Raw genomic sequence first — 27665 nt, 5'->3', positions numbered from 1 at the left:
TACACAGTAATTTTTGGCTGGAGATGAGATTAGTGAATATGACAGGTGGGGCGTGACACTCAGGACAGTAGAAACCGGAGAAGTGCAGGACCCGCCACTTGTCCAGTGGTCCATGACTGGGGATAATTTGATCCCACAGACATCATTACTTCTCAGCCACCATATTTCAAATGCATATCTTTCGAATTTTGTGAAGTCCCATTTCATCCCATATACGTGGGGTCAGAGGAAAACTTTTTGGGATCTATTTTCTTCCACCATGAGCCACTGGCCCTTTTTAATTTTGTATTTGTATCTGGGCATTAGGTTTGGGGAAATAGGAACTCGGGACTAGGGTTATTAGAATGAGGTTTGGTATTGATCTGTTTAGGAGCTGGATGTGGTGAACATTAGTCATAGCTGTGCCCCTGGTTTCTGGTTCATTTCTCCTACTTTGTCTTCTCTGGGCTGTCCTAAGAGACCTACTAAGAGGGAACTCAGTTCTGCTGCTTTCTCTGCTGAAATCTTGCTTCTCCTTGAGTGCCTTCGGCTGCTGCCAGGCTTCTGCTGCAGGGGCGGGAATGAGTTCTCTGTGTGTTGTAGTAAGTTCAGGCTGTTGTTCTCAGAGGGTTTTGGAGTCCTTTCCTCCTCCCTCTCAACCTCTTGTGAGAGACAGAGCTGGACATTGGTGGTGTTGTCTAGCCAACTTTATTCTCGGAACACATAAGGCTCTGGTAGTGGCCCTTAAAGATAGGACCTTTCAGGCTGGAGAGATGGCTAAGAGGTTAAGAGCACTGACTGTTCTTCCAGGGGTCCTGAGTTCAATTCCCAGCAACCACATGGTGGCTCACAGCCATCTGTAATGACACCTGGTGCCCTCTTCTGGCCTGAAGGCAGAATACAGGCAGAGCACTGCATACATAATAAATAATAAATCTTAAAAAAACAAACAAATAAACAAACAAAAAGATTTCTCTGTGCATCCCTGGCTGTCTTGGAACTCACTCTGTAGACCAGGTTGGCCTCAGACTCAAAGAGATCTGCATGCCTTTGCCACCACCGTCTAGCTTTTAAAAAAGAGAGACCTTTTTTTCAAAGGACAGGCCAAGTTTGTGCATGCCTTTAATCCCACCTAGCACTGGTGAGACAGAGATAGAATTCAGTCTGTGAGTTTAAGACCAGCCTGGTATACATAGCCAGGGCTATGTAATTGAGACCCTTTCTCAAAAATAAAATAACCCCGTTAGGAATTTTTTTTAACGCGAGCTCTTTGCCAACGCAAAAATCCCAATCAAGCCAAATCACAATAAGCCAAGTTAAAAATATCCAGGTTTAATGGGATTCCTGTGCTCTATGGTGGGGGAACCGGGAGGCCACAAACGCGACCACCAGGAGGAAGGAAAAGAGACCACCTGATCCTCTTTTGGGAGTTCACTAAATACCCCAGGGAGGGGTCAGGACCTGGCATGCTGGGCTTTGGAGTCCAGACCAATACAACTCTCCCGCCTGGGGGCTGGGGGCTATGCTCCCCAACTTAACACCCCCTGTCCAAAAATCCAAAACAAACAAACAAACAAACAAAAATAAAAAAGAATACTCAGGGATATTTCAAAACATTTGCGTCCCACCCCGCCCTGAAACATTAAATTTCTCTTCTCTTTGGGGTCCTGCAGGGCTCCTGCAATTAACAACCATAAGAAGAGGCAACCCTTAGAATGTTTTCAATTGTTAAGTCTCCAGTAATTTGTCAAAATTGCTATTAAGGTTTTTTCCTGGTTACTGGGCTGGCCTTGGCTGTCTACAAGAGCTAGTTCCAGAACAGGTTCCAAAGCTATAGAGAAACCCTGTCTCAAACAAACAAACAAACAACAGCAACAAAAAGCAGAAAACATAGAAAGTATTGGGAGGCCATTCCAGTGATTGACATCCTGAAATTCACCTGCTTTATACTCAACATAAACGGGGAGGGGGCTCGGTAACAGAAGGCTTTTTTAACAAGGATACAAAGGCAAAGGGTAACTCACAGTCTATGGCTTTATCACTCTGTGACAAATCATTAGCATCCTGTTGTCTAGGTAGCAAAGGTGCTCTAGGTCACTATTCTGAAGAAGGAGCAGAAGTACATTTGCATATCCTGACCACCTGTCAGGATGGCATGGACTTACTACAGTGAGCTAGTTTAATTTCAAAAGAACCAAGCTCCAAGCTCTCAGACAAGGTGGAAATGAACTTGAATTCTTCCGGTCTCCACATTGAGCTATAGTACTAAGACTGTTGAAAAAAAAAATGAAAAATCGCCTGCCTGATAAGACAGTCACTTTCCTCCTCTTCCTCTCCTTCCCTCTCTTCCTCTCTCCCTCCCTCCCTCCCTCCCTCCCTCCCTCCCTCTCTCTCTCTCTCTCTCTCTCTCTCTCTCTCTCTCTCTCACACACACACACACACACACACACACACACGAGCACACACACATCCCACATGTATGTCATTACTTTCTGGATGATAGACTTTATACTTAGGACCAGACAAGGGCTTGCTCTACTCTTGAGTCGCATCCCACTCCTTGTCCTCATTATTTTCTACAGAAGAATATTTCCTGTTAAGCCATACCGGCCAGTGTTTGCAGTGTGGTGCTGACGGGCTGGTTTTTCATTTGCAGTTTCCAGAAGCGAATCGCTGATTGCCGGCTCTGGCCTGTGGAGATCACAAGAGTGCCTTTGGTTACTGTACCTAAAGGAAAACCGGGCAAACTTGAGAAGGTAAATGTGGCATGGAGGCTTCTGTCCATGACTCCCAGCAACGGGGAAACTGAGACAAGAATCATTTGCGTTCCAGAGCTGGAGAACAGCCTGGGCAACAGAGAAAGCCTTCATCTCAGTTTTTAAAATTAGAAGTGACCAACCAAATTAAATGTGTTATTCTTTGTCTAATCTGATTTTATATGACTGTTTTTCCTAATGCAACCAATTTGTAGTGCTTTGCCTTGGACTTTCTTGGTGTGTTCCAGGAAAACCTGGATGATTGACCGCTGAAGTTCCTTGCTGCTCACAAATACTTGTTTAAGCCTTACTTTCAGATACTTATTTCCCCTTGACCCTTTGCTATGTTCTTACCATGGGTACCATTAAAAAAAATAGTCATTTTTGTCTAGGTCAAAATGAGTAATCCAATTCAGTCTAGTAAGTTTAGACTTACCTACAGAATGTTCTAAACTGCTTGTTAATGGGATAGGACTCATGGATAAGCTACAGTTCTGGGAAGACGTAGCTTTGTGAGCATGCTCTCTGTCATGTTCCTGTATATGTCTCATCTTTATTCCTTGTGTATAAATTTTGGGAGAGGGGTTCATACTGCTTATGGCCTACACTGAACCTAGCATGACACACAGCTCATAACAGTCACCTAACAAACATCTAAGTTATTTGATTTGGTTTTGAAAATGGCTCTTTTGTATAACAAAAATGTTACCACCACAATGAGCAAAAGGGAGCCTTATGGCAGGAACAGAAACCAGTCCATCCACAGTGAATTCAGTGCGGAGGTTCCTCGGAAACTGGAGCTCTAACATCCGTTGTAGCTGCAGGCGGCTGCAGGCCAGCACAGAGGGTGGCACACCACTGTTCACAGTAGCAGTCAGGGAACCAACCCAGGCTCGCAACCAGAGGAATGGCTTTGAAAACGTGCTTTTAAATACATGTGAAACTTTTTCAGCCATAAAGAATAAAGTAATGTCAGCTGGGCGGTGGTGGCTCATGCCTTTAATTCCAGCATTTGGGAGGCAGAAGCAAGCGGATCTCTGTGAGTTCCAGGCCAGCCTGGTCTTCAGAGCAAGTTCTAGGACAGCCAGGGCTATGCAGAGAAACTCTTATCTCAAAAAAAAAAAAAAAAAAAAAAAGAAAGAAAGAAAGAAAAAAAAAAAGAAAGAAAGAACAAAAGAAGAGTAAAGTAATATACCATTTGCAGGAAAATAGATGCAATCATATTATACTGATTAATTCAGTTTCAGAAAGACAAATACCTATTTTCTGTCATTTAGAGTTCCTGAATTTAATATAGATGCATACAGTTAACATCTGTACATATGACATGAAAGTAGAATCAACACCATTTAGGGAACCAAAGGAACTAAGAGGAAGGTGTGTGGAAGAGTGTGCGCAGTGCACATTCATACCCGACTAAACATGTCCTTGTGTAACACAGTGCCATCTACAGTGAATGTGTACAATGAAAATTGTTTTGTTTTGAGATAGGGTCTCTCGATATAACCCTGCCTGTCCTAGAACTCACTCTGTAGACCAGGCTGGCCTCAAGCTCACAGAGATCCTCCTGGCTCTGTCTCCTGAGTGCTGGGACTAAAGGTGTGTGCCACCACCCCCCACATCTTAGTGAAAATGAAGCCAGGTCCCCAAGTGTCTATGTGACTGAGCACTCGGCAGAGCTTGTTCCTAGAGTAGCCTCCCACTGTCTGCCTCGCTGCTCTGTGCTCTGACGCCTCTGCTCCTGTCCCCTTAGGCCGATGATGAAAATCAGCTTTCGTTTCATGGTGTGGCATATGTCAACATGGTCCCACTCTTGTATCCGGGGGTGAAGAGGATAAGGGGGGCTTTTCATGTTTATCCCTACCTGGACAGTACAGTCTTTGAAAAGGTAAGAATAAATTTAATAAAGGGTATCATCCTAATGTTTCCTCCATATGTGTGTTGGTTACGTCTGTGCAGTTGACATCTAGGACCAGTCAGTATATGGCATTCAACACTGTGTCCTGTGAAGAGACCTCCTCTGCTTAAGGCTGAGAGAAGTCTTTGTCTTTGGTTATAAACAGCCACGTCTATAAATCATTTCGGTGCTGAGTCAATTTAATTACTCCAGTTGAGTTTATGGCCTCCCTATGCCCTGGTTGTTAACCGTGTTTGTAATAACAGATACAGTTTCTCATCTATAGCTCAGGCTGTTCTTGAACTTGCAACCTTCCTGCCTCTGCCTTCCAGGTGACAGGACACGCCACCATACTTTTTTATTTTTTGCAGTTTTAGATTCCTCCAAAATTTCAAGAGTTTGAACTTTGTCTTTTGAGATATAGCCTCACTGTGTAGTCCTGACTGTCCTGGAACTCACTCTGTAGACCATGCTGGCCTCTCATCTTACAGAGACCTGCCTGTCTCTGCCTCCCAAATGCTGGAATTTAAGATGTGTGCCACCATGGCAGGCCTGAACACGGATGTTTTTTATCTTACTATTTTTACTTGGGTTGGAGAAATGACTCAGACGGTAGAGGCACTTGCAGGCAACCTGGCAACCTGAGTTTGATCCCCAGACCATGCAAGATGACAGGGAGTCACCTTCTCCTCAGAGTTGTCTGATGGCCTCCACAACATACACACAAATAAAACTTAAGAAAATTTAAATTGCCGAGTGGTGATGACATATGCCTTTAATCCCAGCACTTGGGAGGCAGAGGCAGGCCGATCTCTGTGAGTTCAAGGCCAGCCTGTTCTACAGATCTAGTTTCAGGACAACTAGGGCTGTTACACAGAGAAACCCTGTCTCAAAAAAAAAATATTGTATTAATTAAAACAATCTTTAAATTTAAATATATTTGGTCATAATCTTTTCCTCCCCCAAGTCCTTCCAGATCTTCTTCCTGTCCCTCCCCACCCAACTTTATTTTTTTTCTCAAAAAACAAAAGCCCAACTGCAACAATAAAACCCCCAAACCAATAAAACAAAACCACCAAACTGCTGTCAAATGCTGTCAAATAGAAGCACACAAAAAACTGTGGAGTCCATTATGTTGATCAGCTACTGCTGGACACTGAGGCCTGCCCTGGAGTGGGTGATGTTCCCAGTGTCACTTCGTGGGAGAAAACTGATTTTTCCTCTCCCAGCAGCTATAAATGACAGTTCAGTTGTTAACCTTTATTTACCCTTGTGGCTAGGTTGTCATTCATTCATTCATTCATTTTGTAAAGTATAATAAGATAAAACAAAAACTATCACATCAAAGTTGGACAGGACAGACCAACAGAAGGAAGAGAGTCCAACAGAAGACACAAGAATCAGAAACCCACTAGTTCACACACTCATAATCCCATAAAAACATTAAAGTGGAAGCCATGATCTATATGGAGAGGATCTGGTGCAGACTGGTGTAGGCCTTCTGTATATGTGTTGTGGCTGTTGGCTTGGTGTTCTTGTGGGAGTGGGCATATCCCTGACTCTTTTGCCTGCCCTTAGGACTCTTTTCCTCCTATTGGGTTGACTTGTCTAGTCTCAATATGAGGGCTTTTGCCTTGTCTAATTGTATCTTGTTTTGTCCTGTTTGGCTGTTGTCTCTTGGAGGCCTGCTCTTTTCTAAAGAGGAAATGGAGAAGGAGTGGATAAGGGAGAGAGAGGTGGTGTGTAGTGGGGGCAGTAGGAGGACTGGAGTGAGGGGAAGCTGTGGTAGGGATGTATGTATGAGAAAAACACTGTCTTTGCAATGATTACACAATACATTGTTGTTAAATTTCTCAGGGGTTACTTTCCCTTAGAAAACATGACAAATTCAACTGTGGTTTGAACCATACCAAGATTTTATTGTGAACTTTAAACTTGCCTCATTCTTTCAATTATAAATTAATTAGTGAATAACAATTAGACAAATATTGTCTCTTCTATATAAATGAGTTATTTACTGAAGTAATTCAGAATTGTGTGTCAAAGATTAAAATTTTTCTGAAGACAAGGATTATGATTCCAGAAACTGGAGAGATGGCTCAGAGGTTAAGAGCACTGGTTGCTGTTCCACAGGTCCTGAGTTCAATTCCCAGCAACCACAATGGTGTAGGAGGTCCTTCTGTATTTGTGTTGCTTTCATTGGTTAATAAAGAAACTGCTTTGGGCCCTTGATAGGGCAGAACTTAGATAGGTGGGGAAAATTAAATGAATTGTGAGAGGAAGAAAGCAGAGTCAGAGAAGAACACCATGGAGCCGCCAGAGATGGACATGCTGAATCTTTCCCGTTAAATCACTGCTATGTAGCTATATACAGATTAATAGAAATGGGTTAAATCAAGATGTGAGAGTTAGCCAATAAGAGGCTAGAACTAATGGTCCAAGCAGTGATTTAATTAGCACAATTTCTGTGTGGTTATTTTGGGGTTAAGTTAGCCGGGATGAACAAGCAGTGCCCCCCTCGCTAACACCACCTGGTAGCTCTGTAATGAGATCTGGTGCCCTCTTCTGGCCTGTATCAAAACCAAGTACAGCTGTGGGGTCTCCTCTTACCACTTTAAATCGCAGGAAGACCACTGATTTCCTGTGGAGGTTTTCTATGTTCTACAAGTGAGGGATGTAATGAGGTTCTTCGGGTCTCTGTTTCTGGATGCTGAAGTGATCTGGAGAAAATGACCCCCTTGGGTGGCCCCTTTACCTATGACTTGTTTTTGTTCCTTTCCTTCCTTTCAGACCAAATGTTTGTTCAGCATATTCAGGGACACTGGGCACCATCTGGTTCACAATAATAAAGCAGGGGGTCTTAACTCCCCACTGTCGAAACCTGTTTCCAAGAATCTGAAAGAAGAGAAAGCAGTGAAAGACAAGGAGATAGATGGACGGGCTCGACCTGGGGACTTGGTAGGCTCTTAGACTTTAAGTAGACTCTTGCATTCACTTCCCATTTGGTGTATTGTATTGATGTATTTTGCATTTTAATGTCCCTACTGCTATGAAGGCCATGAAAGAGTCCAAGTTTTGATGTTTCTTTTTGTTTCAGCAAGCACCTAGCATAAAATCCCAGAGCTCAGATACTCCTCTTGAAGGCGAAACCCCTCTGAGCCACAATCTAGAAGGACAGGTAACTATGCTCAACATTTTAGAAATGAAATTTCACTTCACTTCACCAGCCCTTCACTGAGCATGACAGCTTTAGAGGAAAATGTGGAAGGTGGGACATGAGTCACCTGGAGTAGCCTATGACCCTGGGCAAGTTGGTACCGGATTGTGTTTAAGGTCTTTTCCAAAATTAAGTTTTATGTTTCATTAAGTCTACATTGAACACCAGAAATCTGCCCTCAAGACCCCCTGCTCTCCTACCCCGATTGATCTTCTTAGCTGTGACTCAGAATGTTGGTGGGTGCCGAAACAGAAATAGCAGTGAAAGAAAGTTCTTGCTAGACTCAGAGGAGACGAGGTTGGGATGGAGTCGCCCCAGGGAAATCACTACAGAGAAGGTGAACCCAAACACAGTGAATGACAGTGATGGCAGAGCGAGGTCTTCCATGGTCAGAGAACAGCTTGAGTGAAGGCACAGAGAAAAATTAGATCAACGAATCCAGGGTATGATATAGGGGGATGGAAAGAGCAGCAGTTCTCAACCTGTGGGCTGTGACCCCCAAAGACCATCGGAAAACATAGATATTTGCATTATGATTCATAACAGCAACAAAATTACAGTTATGAGGTAGCAGTGAAAATAATTTTATGATTGTGGAATTTTATGATTCCACAACATGAGGAACTGTGTTAGTGTTGCAGCATTAGGAAGATTGAGAACCACTGTAGAGAGAAGTGGCAGGTAGGGAAAGACAGAGTCTGGAGAACCTGAACAGCTTGCTGTGATGTTTAAACTTCATTCTGCAGGAGACTCTTGAGCTCCATCTTGCCACTTTATGAGCTGGGCATTGGATACAGGACCTAAAGAGAGCTCAGTAAGCCGTCTACATTATCTGTGCCAAAGGTTTGACTCACAGACATTAGGATTGTAATGATGGTGAATTAGAAAGTGTGTTGCAAGCCAGACTATTACTTTTACTACTGCTGCTTCTGCTGCTGCAACTTCTTCCTTCTCCATCTCCTCCTCTTCCTTCTTTTCTCAGGTTTTTCAAGGGAGGGTTTCTCTGCATAGCCCTGGCTGTCCTGGAACTTACTCTGTAGACCAGGCTGGTCTTAAACTCACAGAGATCTACCTGCCTCTGCCTCCCAAGTGCTGGGATTAAAGGTATACCTCAGACTTCTGGTCCAGGTTTCATACAGAAGATGGCGGGGGGGGCATGCAGGACTTTCTTACCGTACATTTGCACACTGACGACAGTTGGATTTGGGAAAGGAGTTGAAGCAAAGAAAGTCAGCGGCCTACAGGGTCCAGGTTTTGGGCTTGGAAAGTTTGTGGGGACAGGGAGATTGATGAAGAAAAATCAAAGACAGCTCAGGTTTCAGGTGTTGCTTTGTAGAAGGTTGACATCATTAAGAGAAGCTTCAAAAAGAAGCATAGATACACCAGAGAGCTGCATTTAGGATGCTGGCAAAAATAAGTCTGGGTAAACGCGTTCAGCAGTCAGAGTTGGTGGGTGGTTAAGACTAGGAAGATATAAGGAGTTAAAGACAAAACTTAAACATGAGAGGGCTGCTGGAGTTCCAGACAAACGTGAAGGAGTTGGCCAGGCATGGTGGTAGATGTCTTTAATACCAACACTGGAGAGTCAGGAGGTTTCTGTGAGTTCTGGGCCCTGGCCCACACAGACAGCACCAGGCCAACCAGGGCTGCATAGTGAAATTTTGTCTCAAAAAGAAAATAAGGAGGGGGCTGGAGAGATGGCTCAGAGGATAAGAGCATTGCCTGCTCTTCCAAAGGTCCTGAGTTCAATTCTCGGCAACCACATGGTGGCTTACAACCATCTGTAATGAAGTCTGGTGCCCTCTTCTGGCCAGCAGGCATACACACAGACAGAATATTGTATACATAATAAATAAGATAAATATTTTAAAAAAAGGAAAAAGAAAATAAGGAGCTGGAAGGTGGTGCACACACATTTAATCCCAGCACTTGGGAGGCAGAGACTGGTGGATCTCTGTGAGTTCTAGGCCAGCTTGGTCTACAGAGTGAGTTCCAGGACAGGCACCAAAGCTACACAGAGAATCCCTGTCTCAAAAAACCAATAAAAAGAGAAAGGAAGGAAGGAAGGAAGGAAGGAAAGGAAGGAAGGAAGGAAGGAGAGGAAGGAAAGAAAGGAAGGAAGGAAGGAAGGAAGGAAGGAGAGGAAGGAGAGAAAGGAGAGAAAGGAAGGAAGGAAAGGAAGGAGAGGAAGGAAAGAAAGGAAGGAAGGAAGGAAGGAAGGAAGGAAGGAGAGGAAGGAGAGAAAGGAAGGAAGGAAAGGGAGGAGAGGAAGGAAAGAAAGGAAGGAAGGAAAGGAAGGAGAGGAAGGAAAGAAAGGAAGGAAGGAAGGTGAGGAAGGAAAGAAAGGAAGGAAGGAAAAAAAGAAAGAGAGAGAGAAAGGTTAAAATTTTTAAAAGGTTCAGTAGGATCCACTGGAGTGGAAATTTCCAAGAACAGACAGGAAAACACTTTCTTTCATGAGTTAACCCCTATTGCTATATTCCTGTCAAATTATTATCCCCTGTAAAACATTAGAGCCATGGAGACCACACTTCATATGCAGTTCATGTTCCTGATATTACTAAGAGTGATTCATTACTGTCTATTTATGAGATTTACCAATAACAAACAATGTCTTTGCAGCAATATTTGGAAGCGGGGACATACATTGTCTTGGAGATTCAGCTGGACAAAGCCTTAGTTCCAAAGCGGATGCCAGAAGAGCTGGCCAGAAGGTGTGGAATGCTTATTGCATTTGGCAGTTTAGGAATGAAGAAGCTTGTCCCAACAAATATATTTCCCTTGTCCTAAGCAACAGTGTTTTTGGGGTTTTTTGTTGTTGTTTTGTTTTGTTTTTTACAGATAGAGTTTATTCTACTATTGTTTCCTCATTGCAAAGCATCATTAAATTTTTTTAGTTGACATGAGCAAGAAAGTATAAAACACTCAGATTCCTACTGTTCCGTTGCAGTATTTTCCCACTTTGGATCTTTCTGGGAGTTGCTTTAAAGCCATGTGCTACAAATGCATGCATATGTAGTGCACATGCATATACAGTGATTCTCGAAAACGGTTTTTATCCTCTGTCATCATGCTTTTTATGCATTATTATATTATGTATATTATATATGAAATATGTTACTATTTTTTGTTTATTTGTTTTTTTGAGAAAGGGTTTCTCTGTGTAGCCCTAGCTGTCCTGGAACTTGATTTGTAGACCAACCAGACTGGCCTTGAACTCACAGAGCTCTGCAGTGTGAATCCACGAGTCTGGGAGAGGTTCAAAGTAGGGTAAGCACTCACTGATACAGGACAGATTAGATGCCACTGCAGTTGTTCTGACCAACCGCAAGCCGCCTGCTCTGCTCCCACCATATGCCTCGCTCTGCTGTGAGAGTGAGAGACCCTGCCCTCAGTGTGCGAGTGGCAGACAAGACTGCGCCCTAGAGCTTGCTGCTGTACTGCTCCAACGTTACTATTTCATCAGCATTTTATCTCTGATTTATCTTTCTTTATTGTGAGTCTTGCTAAAGTTTTGTCAGTTTTTCTCTTTTCAACTTATTATTTTATATGTATGAATATTTTGTCTGCATGCATGTGCGTGTGTGTGTGTGTGTGTGTGTGTGTGCGCGCGCGCGCAGATGGAGGCCAGAAGAGGGCATCAGAATACCTGGAACTGGAGTTACAGATGGTTGTGAGCCAATCTCAGTTCCAAATTTATTTATTCCTTCCTTCCTTTCTTTTTTTTTTTTTCTTTTTTTCCCCCAGACAGGGTTTCTCTGTATCTTTGGAGCCTGTCTTGGAACTAGCTCTTGTAGATCACACTGATCTTAAAGTTACAGAAATCTACCTGACCTTTCAAGTGGTGGGATTAAAGGTGTGTGCCACCACCTCCTGGCTCCGTTTCTATTATTTTATATTTTACCACGAGGCTCGTGGTTTGTTACCTCTTGCTTCTTGGGCAGCTACATGGAGTCTCTCAAACTCTATTTTCTTTCCTCCTCTATTTCTGCTTAATTTCTCTTCTTGCTATAGTCTGCCTGCCATAGGCTAAAGCAGCAAAAAAAAAAAAGTAATAAAACATATTCACACCATACAGAGAGGAATCCCACATCAGGCATGTGCTACCACCATCCAGCCTCTCTCTCTCTCTCTATTTCTCTCTCTCTCTCTCTCTCTCTCTCTCTCTCTCTCTCTCTCTTCTCTCTCCTTCCCTCTCAACTTCTCTCCCTTCCTCCTTTCCTTCCTTCCTTTCTTTTTTTTTCTTTTGTTATTTTCTATTTCATGTGTCTGTCTGTCTGTCTGTGTGGTTGTTTTGAATTGTTTTGAGATAGGCTCTATAGCTCTGGAACTTGCTATGTAAACCAGGTTGGCCTTGAATCCAGAGTTGCTCCTCCTCTGCCTTCCAAGCACTGAGGTCAAAGCATTGTACCACTACTCTCAGCTTTTATCCTTAGGGTTTTAATTTACGTGAGTGTGTGTTGTGTGTGTGGGGGGGCACATGAGTTGCAAGTGCCTGCAGAGCCCAGAAGAAGGTGTTGGAGCTCTTGGTGCTGTAGCTACAGGTGGCTGTGAGATGCCTGGCATGGTGCTGAGAACTGAGTTCAGGTCCTCTGCAAGGACAGCGTGTGTTCTTAACCACAGAGTCATCTCTCCAGCCTCAGCTTTTTGCTCTTTAAAATGAACCATCTTTTTATTTTTAATCTTGGTGGTTTTCTTCTATTGTTTTTCTCTTCCCTATTTTTTTTTTAAAATCAATTCTTCTTCTTTTTTTTTTTTTTTTTTTTTTTTCGAGACAGGGTTTCTCTGTAGCTTTGGAGCCTGTCCTGGAACTAGCTCTTGTAGACCAGGCTGGCCTAAATCAATTCTTCTAATCTTTTTTTAAAAAACCTTCCTTCCTTAAAACATAGGACAATTTTTGCTCTCTTTTTCTCTGTCTGGAAGGAGTATAATTAAGTTATGCTTTGTGGGCTTTCTTCTGTTTTTGTTCTGTCTTAAAACTGAGTTTCATGTGTCCTGGATTGTGTAACCAAGGGCAGCCTCTGACTTCTAATCCTCCTGTCTGCACTTCCTCAGTTGCAGGTGTGCACCACCAAACCTGGTTTTATGCAGTGTTAGTGATCAAACCTAGGGTATTTTGCATAGTAAGCAAACATTCTACCAACTGTGCTGCATCCCCAGCCCCTTTCTTCTTTTTAAATTTACCATTTAGAATTAGAAATTCTCCTCTGGGAACTATATTCCCTACAGCCCATCAATTTTGGAATATTAACTTCTTATTTTCACTTGATTTTTCAAGTATGTATGAAAAATACATACCTGTATACAAGGCCAGAGGGCAGTGTCAGCTGTCTTCTTCAATCACTTTTACTTTATTTTTTAAACATTATGGTCTATATATTCTGCCTGTACTTTGCCCTTGCTTCTTCAGTCCAACCAAACCAATACCTTTTCTATTGTTCACATGGGAGGCTCATTTTTGTTATTGTTTGTTTTGTTTTTGAGACAGGGTCTCATTATGTAGCTCTGGCTGTTCTGAACTCAATAAGTAGACCAGGATGGCCTTGAACTCACAAAAATCCACCCACCTGTCTGTGCTTCCTTAGTGCTGGGATTAAAGGCGTTCACCAAGCCTGAAGCTCCTGTTGTAAGCTCTTTACACTGGCTGCTACTTTGCCTGAAATACCCCTATCCTGAATATCACATGAATTTGCCTCTCCCTTCCCTTGGGTCTTTACCCTTAGAGCATTGTTTTCAGTGGCCTTTCCTACTGCTCTTCTGCTCCACCAGCCTGGGCCTCCTTGCATCATCCCCCATGGCGCATGCTTATATTGTGTTTATCTTAATGGTTTTCTTTCACAACCAGAAAGTAAACTCCATAAAGGCAAAGTTTTTGTGTTGTTTAGTTCCATCCCCAGGACTAGAAAAGCTCTTGATGGACAGTAGGAACTTACCACATATTTTCAATGAATTGATAATACTGTCTCTGGAGTGGATACTCTTTCAGAGGACCTGAGTTTGGTTATCAGCACCTACATGGTGGCTAACAACTGCACGTTACTACAGTTCTAGAGGATCCAATGCCCTCTTTTGGTCTCTTTAGATACTAGCCAAACACTCATACATATAAAATAAAAACAAGTAAATTTTTTTCTTCCTTCCTTGATTTTATTTGTTTATTTATTTTTGAGGCAGAGTTTCTCTGTGTAGCTCTGGCTGTACTGAATGAAATTCACTCTGTAGATCAGGCTGGCCTCGAATTCACAGAGATCCCCCTAGTTCTGCTCCCCAAATGCTGAGATTAAAGGTATGTACTACCACAACCTGATTCAAGCAAGTAAACCTTAAAAAAAAAAAAGTTCTGTTAGAGTCTGATGACATCATTGTAATTTAATAAAGCAGTTCTATAACTTAAGATTAAGAACATACTTTTTAGGGCTGGAGACATGGCTCAGCAGTTAAGAACACTGGCTGCTCTTCCAGAGATTCCAAGTCCAATTCCCAGCAACCACATGGTGGCTCACAGCTGTCTATAAGGGGATCTGATGCCCCTTTCTGGCATAAAGGTGTACATGAAGATAGAGCACTCATATACATAAAAAATACATCTTTTAAAAAAAACTCACAAAGCTGGGCAGTGGTGGCGCATGCCTTTAATCCCAGCACTCCGGAGGCAGAGGCAGGCGGATCTCTGTGAGTTCGAGTCTAGCCTGGTCTACAAGAGCTAGTTCCAGGATAGGCTCCAAAGCTACAGAAAAACCCTGCTTCAAAACAAGCAAACAAACGAATAAATAAATAAAAAAATAAAACAGAAGCTTTTTAATCTAGGTGGAAAGACAATTTTTAGTTTTACAAATCTGTGTCCTTTCAGAAACACAGACAGATATAATACCCAGCCCTTAGTCCAGAGGCCACTTAGCAATACTTTAAGAAAAAGTATGAGGATAAGGCCAGGGCTCCAATTAGTACTGTCTTCTATACTGCACTAGGGCTTAGATCTCTATGTGAGAGAGCCTAGCAATGCTCAAGTGCACTGGAGAGACAGATACCAGATCTCCTCCACATGAACTCGGGGGAAGTAGAAAAGAACATAGGCCTGCCGATAATAAAGGTTTTATTGTTTTTTCATGATACAGGGTCAAGGAAATGATACCTCCAAGGCCACCTCTCACCCGCCGGACAGGGGGAGCTCAGAAGGTAGGTGTTAATGCTGGGGCAAAGCTGTGGGCATTTGAAGGTGGTGTGAAGAGTGGCTTCCAGAGGAGAGGAGCCTCTTAGGGCTTCTCAGGCTTTCATTCAGTTTCATTTGTGATCAGTGAATCACATACAGTGTGTAATCTGGCCCAGCGGAAAAGGACAGTTTTTATAGCTAATGTGATTTAGGACTTCTCATCTGTGATCTGGGCATCTTTGAGGCCTTCTTACTGCCATTCGTTGTCTTCCAGGCAGTGAGTGATTACCACACACAGATCAAGAGCATTTCCAGAGCCATCCTGGATGAATACCACCGAATGTTTGGAAAGCAAGTGATCAAAGTGGGAAGTGATGTGGACAGTGAAACCTTGGAGGAGCAGAAGTGCCAGCTCAACTATGAGCTCAACTGCTCTGGAAAGTACTTTGCTTTCAAAGAACAGCTCAAGGTGAAGCACACATTTCCTTAGTTACGTGACCAGCCTCGGGAGTCCCTTCTGTAGGACCTGTTTAGTAGTTTCTGCTCTGGCTCTGCTCGGATGAGTCCTCTGGGGGAAAATGTGCAGTATTTATTCCAAATGAGAGCTCGTAAGACCTCATCTTCACTCCAGGCTGGCCTCGAGACCAGACACCACCCTCTGCCTGCTAGAAGAAATTATGTTCTTGACATGAATTCTACATATCTCTCATTGAAGTCTCCTTGACGGTAGAATTAAGAATTGAGAACTGGTGCTGCACACCGGTAATCCTAGCTCTCAGGAGGTGAATCAAAACAAACAAAAAAGCTAAAAGTCTTTCAAAATAGTTTATTAAATAATAATGACTATTATTCATTCTAGAGCATTTTTTAGTTTGGGAGATGGGTTATTTTTGATCAACAAGAGATAATAATATTATCACATGGGGTTATTATTAGTATTAATATGATGAAGGTGTTCAATATATAACCTGACTTAAGGGGGAAAAAACAGTAACTGCCAGACTGTACCATAATACTGTGCTTATATATTATTATCCCCAGCAATGGAGATCTGAGATCCCCAGTAGATGCTCAGAACTTTGGATAAGGAGCTGAAGCAATGGCTCAGCAATCAAGAACACTGACTTCTCTTCTAAAGAATTCACATTTGGTTCCCAGCACCCACATGGAGGCTCACAGCCGTCTGTAACTCTAGTTTCAGGGAATCTGGTGTCATCTTCTGGCCTCTATGGGCATCAGGCACACATGTGATACACAGGCATATATGCAGGCAACATATACATATAAAGCACCCATACACATAAAAATATAAGTAAGTAAATATTTTCGAACTATGGGTAATGCTGAACCATGTATTTTTTCCTAACTTAAAGGGAGCACTTTATGGCTTCTCTTTGGTGTATCCATATTGCGTGCATCACTCACTGCTGCTGCTTTGGTGGCTTTATTAAGTTAGGGGCTGCTGGAATTAGCTGTCAATCTGAGAACAACATGCCTACTGGGTGCTTAGGACATGGGTACGAAGTGCTGAGCTTCAGATCCAAGGAGCTAGATCTAGTATGAGACTTCTGCATTTACCCAGAACACAGCTCAACTTAAAGCTTACGGATTGCTTGTTTCTGGAATTTTCCACTTGTTTTCAAACTGGAATTGAGCAGAGATAACTGAAACTGTGGATACAGAAAGACTACTGTATTTGTATAATTTTGCTTTTAGGCTGGGTCTGGCATACAACCTTGGCTGCCTTGAATTATGGCTCTCTCCGACTTTGCCACCCTAGTGCTGACTTTACAGACCCATAACACCACACTCAGCTTTATGTAACATTTCAAACTTCTCCTGTTTACTTTGTTCAGCTTCTCAATCGCCATCTTAAAGTATGGTGCAATATTGGAGTTACGTATTCACTTAACAAAGAGGAAACTGATGTACAAAATAGAACATAAGAGGTTGCATGGTGACAGTATTTAAAGCAGAATCACATTCTCTAGTCTTTCAGGCCTCAGTTTCCCCCTTTCTCCCTTACACACAGAGCTGCTGGGAAAGGCACAACTCTCAAACCTACTCCAAAGGTTTTTTTTCTGCTCCATGATCCTTTTTCCACAGCATGTGCACTGCCTTCCCCTGTTAGAGATGCTGTAGATCCTTTTCCCACAGCATGTGCACTGCCTTTCCCCTGTTAGTGATGTTGTAGAATCAGGAAAAGAATTTCTTACAACCCAGTCTTGAGGCACAATGTATTGGGAGATAGAGGCAGGAGAAGTGAGTTCAATAGCACCGTGGGCTGCATAGTGCATTCCGGGCCAGCCTGGGCTACATAGTGAGACTCTGTCTTTAAATGAATAAAGCCATTCAGGACATGTTGACTGGGGAGTTCTTAGTGAACTGAGAGCCCCATAATTAACACGGGAGAAAGTGTGGGTACACTGCTGAATCGCATCATCAGAAGGGAATGTGTATGTCTTGCAGCACGCGGTGGTAAAGATTGTGAGAGAGAAATACTTGAAGACGACAGCATTTGAAAGCCAGGAGGAGCTGCAGACATTTATCAGTGAGCTTTATGTGTTCTTGGTAGATCAAATGCATGTGGCCTTAAACCAGGTAGGTGTTTACAGCTCAGAGCCCACTCCCCGAGGAGAACAGCAGGGCTTCTTTTGAAACACTGCTCTCTTCTTGGTTTACTCCCTTCCTTTAGTCAGCAGAGCTGATGAAATAGTCTGTTCTGTACAAGGTACTGACCATGCCTGCTCCTTCAGTCACCCAGAAAAACTGGTTCTCTAGATTTCAAAAATGTTACATGGGACCGGAGAGATGGCTCAGCAGTTAGGAATATCGGTCCTCCTCCAGAGGATACAAATTTGATTCCTGGCACCCATGTGGTGGCTCACAACTATAAGTCTAATTCCCAGGCTTCTGAACCCTCAGCTAGACTCAGACACAGACATGCAGGCACCAAAATAAGCATGTACCTAAATAAAATAAAAGATTTTTAATGTGGCAGAATTGTTAAATAAAATCTATGGAAATTGTGAAACAAAACATTATTTTATTAATGTGCACAAGTCTCAGTTTTCTTCAGGATAATAAAAATAAAGGAAAGCTGTGTCTGGGTATCTTAAAAGTTATGTTACTGTGAAGATGACGGTAGCAATTAAAATACACCTTTAATTTTTTAAATACATTTTTATTTTTATTTATTTTGTATGTGTATTGTCATGTTGTGCACATGTCGAGATTCCTCCTGCCATTGTGTGGTTCTCAGGGACCAGCTCAGGTCATTAGAATTATCAGCAGCTTCCTTTACCCACTGAGACATCTTGTCAGCTCAGGACATCCATTTTAGTGGCTGATGATCCTCTTTCTTCCTACTTGTCTACTTGTGCCTGGATTTGTACAGTTGGCTTCTTGCCTGCGTTTATGCCTTCCTGCATGTAGTTAGCTGTTACCTGATGTGAACAGTGACAAATCAAATCTTATCATGGCCAGGGAGTCTCTGGCTGGCTGGGCCACTTCACAGTCTCTGTCTGCTTTTCTCTTCCTTCACTGGTTTTACTCCTGCCACCCAGTCTTTCCCTTCACATGCTTCAGTCTTCCTGGGATAGGTAGGCAGGAGAGTACAGTCGTATAGGACTAAAAGGGCAGTCCCGCTTAGACACAGACACAGGTGATATATAGGATTTGTTTGGAAAATTCTTGACCGTTGACATGAGATGGGATTTGCTGCTGCCTCTGTCCCCAGGGAACCTTTGTTCAGGAGAGGAGACAAGCACAAAACACAAATGATATAAGTGCTGGGTTGGAGAATATCCATCTCCACAGAGCAGGCCAGAGGCCTGTGTGATGCTGGGACCTTTCAGGGAAGGCTTCATGAAAGAATTGTGGCTTGAGCCGGGCCTTCAAAGTTGCAGACATCTTCAGGTGGCTCAAGAGCATCGAGTCACCAGGTCCATCACAAGGCTTAAGAGTTTAAGAACGCAGCAAATACAGAAAGTTCACAGAGTTCCAGAGCAGAGGCTGAAGTTGTCTCGAGTTGGAGAAGCAGGACTTGAAGCTGGGGATCCATTCCTGATGAGGGTTTTGGGGTATGGAGGGGACGCCTTGAATGCTACACAAAGAACATTTGCAAGGTCAGAGGAATGACTCAATAACTGTTAAGAGCACTGGCTGCTCTCCAGCACCTACATGGTGGCTCACAACCGCCTGTCACTCCAGTTCCAGGGGATCTGATGTCCTCTTCTGGCCTCCATGGGTACCGAGTATGCACATGGTGAACAGCCTTTAGCAGGCAAAACACCCATAGGCATAAAATAATTTTGGAACAATGACTTGAATTACTCATACTGGAATATAGTTTGATTATATTAATATTGTACAGAAAAGCTCTATCAAGGAAAACAAACAAAAAAATCAGGTAAATGGAGGAAACTATTGTTAGAAAGTCCCAGGTATACAACTATGAAAGAACCTAGGTTTGAAGTGGAAGGATTAGACGTGAAAAGGAGAAAGCGTTGGGTGACTCTTCCTTGAGATCAAAAGGACAGAGCCACAGATGGAAACAATTTCAGTGGGAAGATGAAAGGTGAGGGTTTAGGCTGGAGACATAGCTCAGTGGTAGAGCATTTACCTGGCATGTGTAAAGTCTTAGGTTCAATCTCCACTACCTTAAAAAAAATTAGGCTTGTTTGTCTAATGACTTCTCTTTTCTCTTTCCTTTCTTCCTTGTGATAATGTTTCACATAATCTAGGTTAGCCCTAAACTTGCTATGTAGCCAAGGCTGGCCTTGAACTGATCTTTCTGTCCCCTCTCAAGTGCCCACTGTGCTTAGCCTAGCCTTTCTATTACTACTCTGAAATAGCTCCTTACTCAAGTGATGGGACTTGGCCTAGTAGCTGTGAGCATGAAATACGAGTTACTCAGTAGACTGAGACAGGAGGATTGAAAGTTAAAGATTTGCAGTGTCTACAGAGTACATTCAAGACAAGTGTACTCTATTCCTACATGATTGCACATGCATGTGCACACACACACACTGCAGTCTCATTTAATGTGATGGTTGGATCTCGCAACCAGTTTATTCTCATAATTGTTTCTTTCTGTTTGTTTACCATCTCAATGACAAGTCCATGCCAGATGGCATGCAAGGCACCGCCTCAACGATTCACACCAGCAGTGAGCAGCTTCGACTCTTCGCATTTGAGGCAGAAGTCAATGAGAATTTTGAAATGGCAGCAGTATATTATGAAGAGGTAGCTAAATATTTCAATGGTGATTATTGTTATTATTTGTGAATCTATGTAAAATGGTAGTTTGCTATTAACATCAAACTTGCCCAGTAACAAAGTAGACACAGATCAGTAGAGGGAGACCAAAAATATGATCATATGAATAAGATCATTTGGTGTTTTGGTTTGGTTTTGTCTCATTTATTCAAGGCTGACCTTAACTGAACTCACTACATATAGCTAAGGACGAACTTGAATTTCTCTTCTTCCTGCCTCTACCTCCCCAGTATTAGGATCACAGCAGCACCTACAACACTCACAGTTCATGTGGTATTGGAGATCCAACACAAGCCGTGAGCATGCTTGGCAAGCACTGTACCAGATGAACTGTATCCCCAGTTCAGGCTTTGGGATTTTGAGACAAGGTCTCTCTGTACATCTATGAGATCTTCCTGTTTCAACCTCCTATGTCTCTGTCTCTCATTCTGAGATTACAGATCTGAGATTACAGATTATCATACTTGTCTGGCTTCTACTTGAGTGCTAGGATCTGAAATCCGGCTCTTATGTTGCATGATGAACGCCATCTCCCAGGCAGCCAAGTCATTTGATTTTTGATGAAACTGTACAATAAATTCAATGTAGAAATGAGTTGTTTCAACAAATGAGAACAGTTGGCAGTCCACATGCAAAATGAATGAATCTTACTTTAAACATTTTGCAAAAATCAATGATAAATGGATAATTAATCTAAATGTAAAACATGGATTGTTCTAAAGAAACATAGTAGTAAATCTCCTTGACCAGGTCTTATAGGGTCTTTGACAGAAGACCAAAGGACAGAAGATTAGCTCCAGAAGGCAGAGCAGGATGACTGCTATAAATTGGAAGTCAGCTTGGGCTATATAACAAGTTCCAAGCTAGCCAGGGCTACAAAAGTACAGATTAGGAGAAGCAGAACATGTATTTTTCAAACAACTTTTATTCATAATTTAAGACTCCAAATGCAGCCAGGTATTGTGGCATTTCTTTAATCCCAAGACTTGGGAGGCAGAGGCAGGTGGATCTCTGTGAGTTCAAGGCCTGCTTCATCTACATAGTAAATTCCAGAACAGTTAGAGCTATATAGTGAGACCCTATCTCTAAACAAACAAACAAACAAACAAAAGACTCAAAATGCACCATTTTTATAAAAGTAGTAAGTGTCTGTTTTAATTATTTTGGGTACACTTAAGAGTGGAATTACAGTGACTTACAGTGATTCTGTATTTAACTTTTGAAGGATTTCCATTGGGATTTTGACAGGACTGGCCTCATCTGTAGGTTGCTCTTAGCAGCATTGGCATCTTAACATCAACTCTCCCTATCCTGATCTGAACTCAGGTGTCCTTCCATTTATCCAAGCTTTCTTTCATTTCTTTAAACCGTGTTTATAGTTTTCATTTACACAAGGTATCCTTTTCCTTGCATTTATAGATAACTGTATGTATTTTCCATCTCAAGATTATGGCAGTATCATTAGCTATTCAAGTAAGTCCTTAGTTCCGGAGGCACTGATTGAGTTCAGGAATAAATCTCTTGCGGATTCTATTTTTAGGTCATGTCAATTTTTTGACCTTATACTCAAAGCTAGAACAGCACTTCTAGCTGGTCCTCTGGGTCCTATGTAAGCAAAAGAAAAGTGATGAAAAAAAACAAAACAAAACAAAAAAAAACAAAAAAAAAAAACAAAAAAAAAGAAAAGTGATGGTTTTTGACTTTCATAATATATGGTATTTATGGGGCATTTACTGTGTAGTATACACAAAAAGTGGGGCATAGTGTCGCAATAACCCTGTCCCTCCCAATACTTTGTGTGCCTAGAGGTTGGTCCGTGAACCCCAGAACCTGGATCACTGGCTGGATTATGGTGCCTTTTGCCTCCTCACAGAAGACATCACAAAAGCACAGGAGTGTTTCCGGAAAGCCCTTTCTCTGAACGAGAGTCATATTCACAGGTAGAAGGGAAAGGGAGAACAATGAGTAGGAGCAGATAAACTGCAACATGACCTAGGACCAGACTGCTAACCGTGCTAGCGGGTCTCTTCCCAGCTTGTTGCTGTGTGGTGTCCTGGCTGTCTTGATGGAGAACTATGAGCAAGCAGAAATCTTCTTTGAGGATGCTACGTGCTTGGAGCCTACCAGTGTTATCGCCTGGACTTTACTCGGTAGGTTGTTGCCCTGGTGTGCATGTGGGCTTTCCTCCATCACCAGATTATTTCTCCCTATTTAGTGACTGAAGATGTAGGATTTTTTTTAGGGGAGGGGAGTAAGGAGTTTGAGACAAGGTTTCTTTGTGTAGCCCTGGATGTACCAGGCTGGCCACAGACTCTCAGAGATCCATCTGCCTTCCAATTGCTGGGATTAATGGTGCAAACAACTGGATGTGGTTTTAAACTCTAGGAAAACAGAGCAAAGAGAAATGAAAGGTGCCCACCCTCATCCACACTGTTGGGAGGTGAGCGCTCTGTCTCATCTTCATTTCCTCAGGGTTGTTCTATGAAATTCAGAATAATGACATTCGAATGGAAATGGCATTTCACGAGGCCTTCAAACAGCTTCAGGCACGAACCCTGCAAACAAAGCTAAAGAGTGCTGGTACCGTAGAGAATATTGACGATGGCGTGAAGATGGAGCACAGTTTTGGCCCTTGGGGAGCCATGCACGATTCGGCCACAGCCATGAAATCAGAAGGCCTGACAGGTGGGAGTGAATGTGGGGATGGGAAGTGTCCGTCGGAAACTTACTGGCCTAGGAGTAGGGCCTGTCACAAAGTAGGCAAAGTCAGTGTTTGTTCAACAAATACTGAAAGTTTCAGTCATTTCAGCGGTATCGGGAGGCACCATGCTTATTAATAACTCATTATCAGGGAACTGGCCAGAAATATCTGCTGATATTTCATACCATATAAAATTTACTCCCTTCATCAGTATCCCTTAAAAATAGGTATTGAAGCTGAATGGTGGTGGCACATGCCTTTAATCCCAGCACTGGGGAGGCAGAGATAGGCAGATCTCTGTGAGTTCAAGGCCAGCCTGGTCTACATAGAGCTAGTTCCAGGACAGGCTCCAAAGCTACAGAGAAACCCTGTCTTGAAAAACCAAAAACAAACAAAAAAACAAAACAAAAAAAAGTGGATACTGTTCTGAATACATTAAAATGTTTTTCTTTTGTCCTTTTCTCCCTACCATGTAATTCTTAAATGTATCTATTGTCTAATCATTTCCTTCCCCTGTCCTCTATCCCTGTATATTGTAAAGATTTTTTTTTAGATTTATTTATTTATTTTGGTTTTTTTGAGACAGGATTTCTCTGTAGCTTTGGAGCCTGTCCTGGAACTAGCTCTTGTAGACCAGGCTGGCCTCGAACTCACAGAGATCTGCCTGCCTCTGCCTCCCGAGTACTAGGATTAAAGGCGTGAGCCACCATCGCCTGACTACATTTATTTATCTTATAAGCATATGTGTCCCTGCATATCAGTATGTACATTGCAGGCACACGGGTGTTCGTAGAGTTCAGAAGGAGTTGCCAGATGCCCTAGAACCACTGGGAGCTGACAGTTGTGGGTGCTGGGATCTAAACCTGGGTATTCTGCAGGAGCAGCGGGTGGTCCTACCCACTGAGTCAACCCTCCGGCTATTTTTCATGTATTTTAAGAAATCAATCACTGTGATATTTCTTTTATGTGTCTTTGCTTGTGTGTTTCTTGCATACATGCATTGTTATTCTGTGAACATTCAAATTTTAAGGTGATTTGAGGAAATTTCAATTGAAATTTCACAAACTGCACACATTTTAGGTCAGTTTAGAAAGCATAGATGAAAACATCATCACAATCAAGATAATGATGTGTGCTCATGCCCAGCATGATGCCTTTTGTCTGCCCCCGTCACTAGAGAGGAATTTGCATTTAAAATTTTACAGTTCCATCTATGTATTCTTTTTTTCAAGACAGGGTTTCTCTGTAGCTTTGAGCCTGTCCTGGAACTAGCTCTATGTAGACCAGGCTGGCCTTGAACCCACAGAGCTCTGCCTGCCTCTGCCTCCCAAGTGCTGGGGTTAAAGACGTGGGCCACCACTGCCAGGCTCCATCTATGTATTTATGTATTGGATTGGGAGACATTTGTACCCTGACACCTATGCAGCAGTCAGAGGACAGCCTTGAGGAGTCAGGTCTGTCCTTCCACCACGTGACTTCCTGGTGTGGAACTCAGGCTTGATGGCAGGCAGGCACCTTCATCTGCTGAGCCGTATAACCAGCCCAAATTTGTTAGTTTTTAAGTTTTAGATTTCTAGAAACATTCTGGATTTTTAAATGGAACTTCTTTAGTTATTTGTTATGTGCTTTTCATATGGTGTTTTACCAATTGTAATAATTTTGAGATTGAACCATGGTGTACTGCTTCTATCAGCTCCCTGGTTTTACTGCCACGCTGCATCCCAGTGTAGCGAGAACACTGTATGCCTATCCATAGCTTCATGCTTGGTTGCCTACTCACCAGAAGAGGGCACCAGATCTCATCACAGATGGTTGTGAGTCACCATATGGGTGCTAGGAATTGAACTCAGGACCTCTGGAAGAGCAGCCAGAAGCCAGTGCTCTAACCGCTGAGCCATCCCACTTGCTTGCTTTTTACTTACAGTGTTATGTCATTGTGACTGGAAAATAAACTTTCTTTAAGTTGAATTCTTCAAAATTATTGAAACTTGTTTTATGGGCCAAATAGTCTGTCTTGATAAATATCCTTGATGAGGACAGTATTCTGCAGATGTGGATGAAGTTTTGTTAGCCAGTTGTGCTTCAGTTCTGGATCAGTTTAGGCATAGTTTTAAAGACAGGAGTTCCCTTGGTAGCACAGGCTAGACTTGATTGTGTCGTTCAGCCCCGTCTCCCCAGTGCTGATTGCAGACGTGGGTCACCACACCTGGCTGGAGGTTTTTTTTTTTAGAATATTTTCCTCAATCGACTTTATAATTGTCTCATGTTTAGATCTTTTGGGAGTCCATTTTAAAATATTCTGCTAGGTGAGCATTACATTTTATTTTTATTTTTTTGTCCAGATAGCTATATAGTTTTCTCTGCAATCTCTACTAACCGTATTACTTCCCCGTTGAGGTAAGGTATATACTCCCAAACTCTGAATAGTCATCCTGTCAAATTTGTCAGATGTAAACATATATATAAGCATTGAATACGTGTCTTTTTATGGTTATGGTTTTGACCTGTGCCTTAATACCTGGCATATCAGGTTCTCACATGTAATTGTATCACTTAACTATGTATGGACCTTTATTTGTCTGTATGGATTTTATAGTGAATATATTAAGTGTATTTTTTAAACGTAGCTACATTTTTTTCTTTTTTTTTTCTTTCTTTTTTTTTTTTTTTCCAGTTTTTGAGACAGGGTTTCTGTGTAACAGCTCTAGCTGTCCTGGAACTTGTTTTGTAGACCAGGCTGGCCTTGAACTCACAGAGATCCACCTGCCTCTGCCTCCTGAGTGTTGGGATTAAAGGTGTGCGCCACCACTGCCCGGCCTCTTCTTTGTCTTTTTTTTTTTAAGATTTATTTATTTATTTTTATTATGTATACAACATTCTGCCTTCATGTATGCCCATGCGCCAGAAGAGGGCACCAGATCTTATTTCAGATGGTTGTGAGCCACCATGTGGTTGCTGGGAATTGAACTCAGGACCTCTGGAAGAGCAGCCTATGCTCTTAACCACTGAGCCATATCTCCAGCCCCCTTCTTTGTCTTTTACTAAAATTTTAACACTTTATTTAATAAGACCCTATTTAGTAAACAAAATTTCTGGTTATTTCTCGATTCTAGATATTTTTTTATTGAATTTGTATGTAGAAGCCTTGTTTCTCTCTTACTCACTCTAATGAATTAATGATTTTATTGGTTCTTTAAGATATGACTATGACCTGGGCATGGTATCCATACCTTTAATCCCTTTGGTTGAGAGGCAGGGGCAGGTAGATCTCTGAGTTTGGAGCCATCTTCATCTAGAGAATGAGTTCTAGGGCAGCCAGGGCCACACAGAGAAACTCTGTCTTGAAAAACCATCCAACCAACCAGATAAATATGACTGATACCCACCAGTTGACATAGTTTTGTCTAATGTTTTGCTTTATTTTTAATTATATGTGTGCATATGTGGCTGAGTCAGGAGTTTGTGGAGGCTTGTGCTCCCCTGGAGCAGGAAGGTGTTCTAGCCACCTGATGTGGATGCTGGGAGCCAAGCTCAGGCCCTTTTGGAGCTTATGCTCCAAGCCCTGGGCCACCTCTGCAGCCCCCACATTATCTTATTATTTCCTCCAATATTGTCATAATTTTCCCTTTTCTCTTTAAATTTTCATCTTTCATTACTTTGCGATTTCTGGTGTAATTTCTCAACTTTCATCTCTTCTATGTCTGAAATTACTGGTTTTTGTTATTTTCCTCTGAAAAATTACCAAGAGTTTTTTGTTATTCAGGGATCAAACTCAGGAGCTCCCACATGCTGAGTTCTCATCTCCCGGCTGAGCTGCAGTCCCAGCCCCAAGGTTGTTTTGTTGTTTTACTTCTTATTCTTTGTGTCATCATCTTTCTTGTCTTTGATGTGCCCCACCCCCTTCAAAGTTGGAAGTATTTTGTGGGAGGTGTGTTTCCTTCACTCGCCTTTACCCTCTGGATTCATGTCTTCCCAGATCTTATCCATTCAGTTGGTTGTCTGCTTCTGTGAGTTGTTCCTCTCCCCCACTTCCTGCTGAGCACTGGCGGAAGGGGTCCCGTCCCTTGAGAGCCTTACTGTTGCCTGTGCTGTGTGCGCTCCCGGGACTGGGACTGGCGAGGTGGGAGGCGCTGCCGTCTTTGCTCGCTGTTGTTCGCACGTCTCCACTCCTGTAACCTTTGAGAGCCGGAGAGAGGAAGCTCCTTTTCATCAATATCTAATCTGTTTAGGACCAAGCACTGTGTTGTCCAGTCTAGACGAGTTTATTGAAGAATCATCTAAGGCGCATTCTGAGTCACAGGAACCAATAATGACTTTACAGCCTCTGGAACCTTCTCTTGCCCAGAAATCATCCAATGTGCTATTAAAAGAGCTAACAGGGAAAAAAGGTAAGTAGGAGTGAGTGTTTTCCCTGGAAAGAAGGCTGGAAACAAACCAGCTGAGCACAAGGACTCTTAGGATTATGACTCTTAGGATTATGTCCTGATGAAGTTATACTGACCACACTTCTTTATTTTAAATTTATTTATTTCTTTATTTATTATGTATACAGTATTCTGTCTGCTTGTATACCTGCAGGGTATACCAGAAGAGGGCACCAGACCTCATTATAGATGGTTGTGAGCCACCGTGTGGTTGCTGGGAATTGAACTCAGGACCTTTGGAAGAGCAGGCAGTGCTCTTAA

The 27665-nt window shown here is 42.5% G+C and overlaps 1 protein-coding gene across 6 annotated transcripts in view; it reads left to right on the top strand.

Annotated features, from left to right (window-relative positions):
- The window catches only part of Cfap70 (cilia and flagella associated protein 70), a 71850-nt gene that overhangs the window by 33464 nt on the left and 10721 nt on the right, over nucleotides 1-27665 (top strand). For 5 of the 6 annotated variants that reach the window (XM_085698325.2, XM_085698324.2, XM_085698322.2 and 2 more), the window contains 14 exons: nucleotides 2636-2735; nucleotides 4489-4623; nucleotides 7423-7590; nucleotides 7730-7810; nucleotides 10472-10563; nucleotides 14965-15025; nucleotides 15274-15468; nucleotides 17469-17600; nucleotides 20121-20246; nucleotides 22086-22219; nucleotides 22314-22429; nucleotides 22752-22964; nucleotides 26744-26812; nucleotides 27210-27368. In XM_085698325.2, coding sequence (XP_085554451.2) covers nucleotides 2636-2735; nucleotides 4489-4623; nucleotides 7423-7590; nucleotides 7730-7810; nucleotides 10472-10563; nucleotides 14965-15025; nucleotides 15274-15468; nucleotides 17469-17600; nucleotides 20121-20246; nucleotides 22086-22219; nucleotides 22314-22429; nucleotides 22752-22964; nucleotides 26744-26812; nucleotides 27210-27368 — 1781 coding nt within the window. The remainder of the gene's footprint in view (nucleotides 1-2635; nucleotides 2736-4488; nucleotides 4624-7422; nucleotides 7591-7729; nucleotides 7811-10471; nucleotides 10564-14964; nucleotides 15026-15273; nucleotides 15469-17468; nucleotides 17601-20120; nucleotides 20247-22085; nucleotides 22220-22313; nucleotides 22430-22751; nucleotides 22965-26743; nucleotides 26813-27209; nucleotides 27369-27665) is intronic. The other variant, XM_048426403.3, reaches the window with a different exon arrangement.

Source organism: Myodes glareolus, chromosome 12, assembly GCF_982192425.1.
Source record: "Myodes glareolus chromosome 12, mMyoGla1.1, whole genome shotgun sequence".
Lineage (NCBI taxonomy): Eukaryota > Metazoa > Chordata > Mammalia > Rodentia > Cricetidae > Myodes > Myodes glareolus.
This window is presented reverse-complemented; position numbering and strand designations above follow the sequence as displayed.